The sequence below is a fragment of the Babjeviella inositovora genome (assembly GCF_001661335.1).
Source record: "Babjeviella inositovora NRRL Y-12698 unplaced genomic scaffold BABINscaffold_11, whole genome shotgun sequence".
NCBI lineage: Eukaryota > Fungi > Ascomycota > Pichiomycetes > Serinales > Babjeviella > Babjeviella inositovora.
The window spans coordinates 1-6355 of NW_017566848.1; the positions used below are offsets into that span (position 1 = coordinate 1).

General features: G+C 41.6%; 3 protein-coding genes across 3 annotated transcripts; 2 read left to right on the top strand and 1 right to left on the bottom strand.

Annotated features, from left to right (window-relative positions):
• The first annotated feature begins 2283 nt into the window (after positions 1 to 2283).
• On the top strand, positions 2284 to 2975 carry BABINDRAFT_87416 (uncharacterized protein). The gene has a single exon (XM_019132848.1). The coding sequence runs from the start codon at positions 2409 to 2411 to the stop codon at positions 2841 to 2843; it is 435 nt and encodes a 144-aa protein (XP_018983465.1). The 5' UTR covers positions 2284 to 2408; the 3' UTR covers positions 2844 to 2975.
• A 482-nt stretch (positions 2976 to 3457) lies between these two features.
• BABINDRAFT_87199 (uncharacterized protein) lies at positions 3458 to 4805 on the top strand. The gene has a single exon (XM_019132846.1). The coding sequence runs from the start codon at positions 3722 to 3724 to the stop codon at positions 4643 to 4645; it is 924 nt and encodes a 307-aa protein (XP_018983466.1). The 5' UTR covers positions 3458 to 3721; the 3' UTR covers positions 4646 to 4805.
• Positions 4806 to 5404: 599 nt separating this feature from the next.
• On the bottom strand, positions 5405 to 6348 carry BABINDRAFT_14754 (uncharacterized protein; the record flags this gene model as incomplete). The annotated part of the gene is made up of 1 exon (XM_019127193.1): positions 5405 to 6348. A coding segment is annotated over one exon (520 nt), but the record flags the coding sequence as incomplete, so codon positions are not given.
• Between the last annotated feature and the right edge of the window lie 7 nt (positions 6349 to 6355).

Sequence of the window (6355 nt, forward strand, 5' to 3'; positions counted from 1 at the left end):
CCCCTACTCTCATCCTACCTCATCTCTTATTCTACTCCTACTCTACTATTATTTTATTCTAAATTTCCCCTATTTGTATTCCACCCTTCTCCTACTCTCACAATTATTCTCTTATATTCATATTCTATTCCTTTTCTACTTCTCTCCTCTTATTCCCTCTCAACTCTTACTATACTCTTCTCTTACTCCTCTCTTTCTCCTACTCTACTATTATTCTCCCCCCCTATGTCTACCCTTATTCTACTCTACCGCCATTTTATTCTTCTATTATTCTACTCTTATACCTCTCTCCTTTTACTCTATTCCTATTTCTTTCTCTTACCTCACTCCTGTTTGACTCTTACTCTTCATTCAACTCTACTCCTCTCCTCTTCTACTCTTCTCTTACCCCACTTATCTTTTACTTTATCACTACTTCCTTCTCTTACCCTTATCTATTATCCTACTCTTAACCTCTTCTACCTCTCTCCCCTTCTACTCTTCTCATATTCTTACTCTCATCACCACTCTTATCCATATCTCATATCCTCCTCCCACCCTCATCCTTATCTCATATCCTCCTCCCACCCTCATCCCTTATCCTCCACTCATCTTCTCTCCAGCACCTCATTTATTCCACTCATTTTCTATTATTCTATCCTCCCTCTCTTATCCCACTCTATACCCCTCTATTTCCTTTATCTCCTTTACCTCACACCCCCATCACTACCCTTTCTTCCACTTCTCTTCTATTACCCTACTTCACTCTTAATTCTTCCCCCTCCATTATATTACAGCACCCTTCTCCTCTCCTTATTCTACCCGCATCCTCCATTTCCTCTCCTTCACTCCATCAATTCATCGCCACACCCCTCGCTACTCGTTTCCCTCTCTCATTTCCTCCTCTCCCTTCCAGCTATCACCCTCTCTTACTCTCCTTTCCAATTTTTGCTCTCTTCTCTCCTTCGCTCCATCATCATACCCTCTCTATCCCTTTCTTTCCATCAGTTCATCTGCTCCCCTTTCATTTTATCACTCCACCCCGGTTCCTATCGTCCTACTGCCCTGTTCAGCTCACTTTATTTAATACCTGCCCCTTTGAAGTGATATACTCTCTTCAGCTACTCTCTAATCTTACTCTCGAGTCTTACTCTCTAATCTTACCCTCTAGTCACCCTCTTGTTATTCTCTTGTTACCCTAAGTGCCTACTCTTTGTATTTGCTCCCTAATGTTACTCTTTGTACTTACTCTCTATAGTTACTCTCTATACCCACTCACTAATTACCCCTATTGTAGCTCTCTACAGCTTACTCTTACTGAATATCTCATCATTCCATCCAATGCTTGTGAAATTTATCTATATGAAACCTCCTGATGCTTACCTTTCAAATGATATATCGAAGTGTACGTTTTGGCTGATTTAAGTACGATGTATACTTTGCCATATTTTTAATTGTATCAATGTCTGTACATTTAATTACATATATATATCTCTGCATGTAAACAGATATTTGTTTTTATATATACTTCATTTATATATTCCGATATTCCGATATTCCGATATATATATGTTTACGAATACTCTACTTATATCTATATATTTATATATTTGGATATACATATATACGTATATATGTCTACGAATACTCTACTTACTTCCATCCTGTTTAACCACCTTTAAGGTAAGTACCTGCATGTAGACTCTCCGTGTAACTTGCTATACCGCCCACCATGTGAACGTTACGCCTAGTATATCCCAACCATTACTGTTTCATCTATCGTTATAATTACTTTTAACGACACCACTTATTCTAATTTAGCTCATCCACTTTTTTGACCTTGTTAGCCTATATACCCATTCACTTTGATACATCTCTTTGCCCTGGGTTGGACTGTTGAGATAAGTGCCTGCTGATAGCCTCTACTCCTTATTATGCAACTTACTATGCAGTTTACTTTGCAGCCTACCCCAAGACCACTGCATCTAGAGTATCTCAACCGATACTGTCCTATCTATATTAAATTCCATGTATCTATGTAGCTTACTGTTGCATCTACTGGCATTATAGGATGACTCTGGGTTTTTGCCACCCACCACGTGATCTGAGGAATGCATAATAGTTCGGTATGTCCGGGTACGCTCAAATGGTACGAAACGCATGGCGAGTAAGCCCTTCATACGGATTGGCAGGAACCCTGACAGACCCCACTACCTGCGTTGCATACATCATCCTAATCTCGCCTCCCGGACATATCTCTATCATCACCTCAGCGTACTAAGATTAATACCACATGTGAGAAGTACAGAATACGTTCCCCTTCCCAAAATCCTATAAAGGCTGAAATAACTGAACCATGTTATAGAAGCAGCACGTCGATCCCGTACCCCATTCGCTACTTTCACCTCTTTCGTTACTCTCTTGCAACCATGAATACGTGCAAAACTCCCCTTTTCAGCTACATCCTTTCGTTAGAAATTGTCGAGGAGATCTTCTCCTACTTACCGCTTCCCACAGTCGTCGAAGTGATGGAATCGGAGAATGCCAGTATTACTTCGGTAGTACGGAAACGCTACTATTCGAACGTTGCATTGAACTTTGGCGAACCGCCATGCGAAGATGGATACTCCCAAATTGATGATGAGGTTCTCAGCATGAAGTTTTCTGAGTTTGAAGCATTGGTAAATGGCGATACGTTCGATCAACTCCATATTGAAAAGTTTTTAATAGACGTACAGATGGATTTCATTGATTTTACATTCCTCCACAAAGAAGTGTTCACCAAAGCGTCTACAGTTGTCGCCGATGTGGTGTTAAAGTTCAGCACGAATCCAAAAGATCATGCGACATTCAGCTGGGACTGATTGCCATCGCTGCCCCTGGTGCAGGCGTGCATCCGAGAAATATCTGTTTCGTATTGTTTCATTGATCTGAAAGTTCCAGATTTGTCCTCCAACTTGTGCACGCTTTCCTTCAAAAACAATCATGACTATTGGTATGAGGAAGATGATCGTGATGCTACTGCTCCAAGGATTGTTTTCCCGCCAAATCTCCAAAAACTTGTTTCAGTTATCCCCTGGGGATCAATCTCTGCATATACCGACCCCCCTTCGACTTGGCAGAGATTGATGTTAGGATGTGTCTCGGACTTTTCTGTCGAGGCCTTCAACAAGCTAAACTTTCCCAATTTGAAATATTTGCGGTTGAATGACATTTATGATATGATGGAGATCAACGAGCTGTTTAATTTACCCCGCTATTGGAGAATTTGGAACTTGAGAATCTAGGCATTCACAACTTCGAACAAGGGAACTTACCTCTAGGGTTGCAGAAGTTGTCCATCACTAGGTGTCCTTTAAAGAAGTTTCGTGTGGAGACGTTTCCAGATTCCCTCAAAGAGTTGAAACTAAATAGAACTCAACTCATATCTTCCGATATCTGCATTATCAAGTTGTCTCTAAATTTAGTTTCGTTACTGGTTGAGAGTGGCCGGTTAACATCGCTAGATTTCATCAACATATTACCAGACTCTTTAGAATCCTTCTACCTCTTTGGTAATCCCCTTGGTCGTTTAAATGAAACAGATGAAGATATAGATACTGCCAGGTTATGCCAAATTAAATTCCCCAAGAGCCTCCAAAAACTTGATCTCAGAGGTAGTCAGTGTCTATTTACCATTTACTCTCCACGAAACCTTGTCTTCCCTCCGAATTTGAGGGGTTTAGACCTCAGCTACAAGAATATGAGTTCAGTCGAGAGATTAAAAAACTTCCCACCAGCATTGAACTTTTTAATCTTGAGTTACAATAATTTGGCCTCAATTGACGAGCTCAATCTTCTACTAGGATTGACTTCCCTAGACTTGGAACACAATAATTTGGTCTCAGTTAAAGGACTCCGTCTTCCACCGACATTGATCTCCTTATCATTGAAGAGCAAAGGTTTGGTCTCAGTTAAAGGACTTGAACTTCCGCCAGCGTTAACATCTTTAAACTTGTGCCATAACGACTTGGTGTCAGTCGACGGGCTTGATCTTCCACCAACCTTGACCTCTTTAGATTTGAGTTCCAATAGCCTAGTCTCAGTCAAGGAACTTGATCTTCCACCAGCTTTAACTCATCTATATTCGAGGGGTAATAAACTTCAACGGTTTTCGAAGATATTATCGGAAAGCATTCAATCTTTAAACCTTGGGTATAATCGACTTAAAAAAATGGTGAACTTTCACTTTCCGGTAAATTGTACCAAGCTTGAGCTTTCAGACAATACTCTTCAAAAGCTCCAAATTTCCAATGCACATGATCCAAATCTAAAACTCCGAGATTTTTGTCTAAGTAGTGTAGCCATTACCACTCTCCGTGATATATTTCCCTTTCCGCAATATCTCACTAGCTTTTCGATATGCAACACTAACATTGGATCCTTGTCGAGAATCCTGTTCCCTACGGGGCTAACCCGCTTGTGTGCATCTAATATCAAGGTTACTTCATTGGAAAATGTTGAGTTTCCACCGCGTTTGGAGGAGTTAAGTCTCCCGAAGAATCAAATATCCAGCTTGGCCAATATCTGTTTTTCGGACAGTCTACTTGAATTGGAACTTAATGGTAACAAGTTTACGTCAATCAATGCCATAAAGCTTCCTCCAAAATTGAAGAAATTGGACTAAGAGAAACGCGATTGGCGTCATCTACGAGTTACAGTTGCCTGAATCCCTTGAGAGATTGAACTTGGCGGACCAAAAGCGTGGTTTTCTGCTTAACCGTACTCCCATACATGGAGAATTTTCAGATAGTTTCCATGAATCTGAGAAATACGGCTTATCCTGTCTCGCTGGGCTAACCAAATTTCCGCCAAAGTTGGAGTATTTAAATATAGAGCTAAACAGCTTGTCTGAGCAGGCCACCCGACACTTGGAGTTCCCAGTCAGCTCTATAAGACTAATCGGTGGTAATCCATTCGACAACTATCAACAGTGGAAAAGAGAAATCAGGCAGATACATCCGAGGACGTGGTTTGGTTAGCTAACTGGAATCTTGGGATAGATCCTTTCGGTTGGGCACTGGTCATGATGTAATGGGTAGCGAGAGTGGAGAATTGACGTAAGGAGAGAGGTTCATAGGATGTGATGCTTATTGAGGAATCGTTTATGGAAATCGATGCATTTATGTTGAAACCCTTTAGTTTCATGTAAGTGTACCTGCTTTATGCTTCATTCTTATCTTCACTTGCATCTTTCCAGGTTGAACAACCACATATAATCGGATTTACTGAAGAACTGATCGCCCTTTGAAAGCTACATGATAGCGGTCTTAATATTTACACTACAAGCTTGGTATCGCATCCTGGATAGCAGAAATATTAGCTTAGTTTGATGGACCTGCTCAGAACCACTATTTAAGCCACGAAGCAGTCACACCCCACTATTGACGCTTTTATTCTCCCAGGTTCAACAATACTGTCAGATATTTTTATGCTCTATCGAGATACTAGCTTAATCTGCAGATGTTTGTGGTCTGGCATGATCACCGCTCTATCCTGTGAAACCTACAAGTGCTCCATAGTTTAGGCCCCATACCTATAATTTCATCTAGTCTGAGTCATAAGTTTTATGGCCAACCAGGAGTTTTAATTTGTTTCATCTTGTTGTCGGTCTTTGTTGACATGAAAAACGGAAAATGTAGCAGCAAGTCCAAAAATACAGGCTTTGCGAACAGCTACAGGTGCTTACACTAGGACAAGACAAGGCGTCTTAAACGTACAGTTTCCATGATTCAAGAATTAAAGGAGTCGTATTTTACAATAATAAAGTAATTCAACGGGTATAGCTAAGAGAGACAGGTTGGGGGTTCTTAACACAGATTGACCCACTCAGTTACCGTAACATACTTTATTGGTAAGGAAGAGCTTGGAGCAGCGGACGTTGGAGCGGAAGAGCTTGGAGCAGCAGAAGTTGGAGTAGAAGAGCTCGAAACAGCGGAAGAGCTCGAAGAAGAGCTCGAGGCAACAGAGGAGCTCGAGGAAGAGGAAGAACTTGGAGCAGCGGAAGAGCTCGAGGAAGAGGAAGAGGAAGAACTTGGAGCAGCGGAAGAACTCGAGGAAGAGGAAGAGGAAGAGGAAGAGCTTGGAGCAGCAGAAGAACTCGAGGAAGAGGAAGAGGAAGAGGAAGAGCTTGAAACAACAGATGAAGATGAGGAAGAGCTTGGTGCAGCAGAGGAGGAAGAGGAAGTGCTTGAAACAACGGATGAGGAAGAGGAAGAGCTTGAAACAGCAGACGAAGATGAGGAAGAGGAAGAGGAAGAGGAAGACGAGGAAGAACTCGAGGACGAGGAAGAGGATGAACTCGAGGACGAAGAGGAAGAGCTCGAAGAGCTTGAGG

Coding starts and splice junctions, on each gene's coding strand:
- BABINDRAFT_87416 (XM_019132848.1), top strand. CDS start 2,409: ATGAATACGTGCAAAACTCCCCTTTTCAGCTACATCCTTTCGTTAGAA.
- BABINDRAFT_87199 (XM_019132846.1), top strand. CDS start 3,722: ATGAGTTCAGTCGAGAGATTAAAAAACTTCCCACCAGCATTGAACTTT.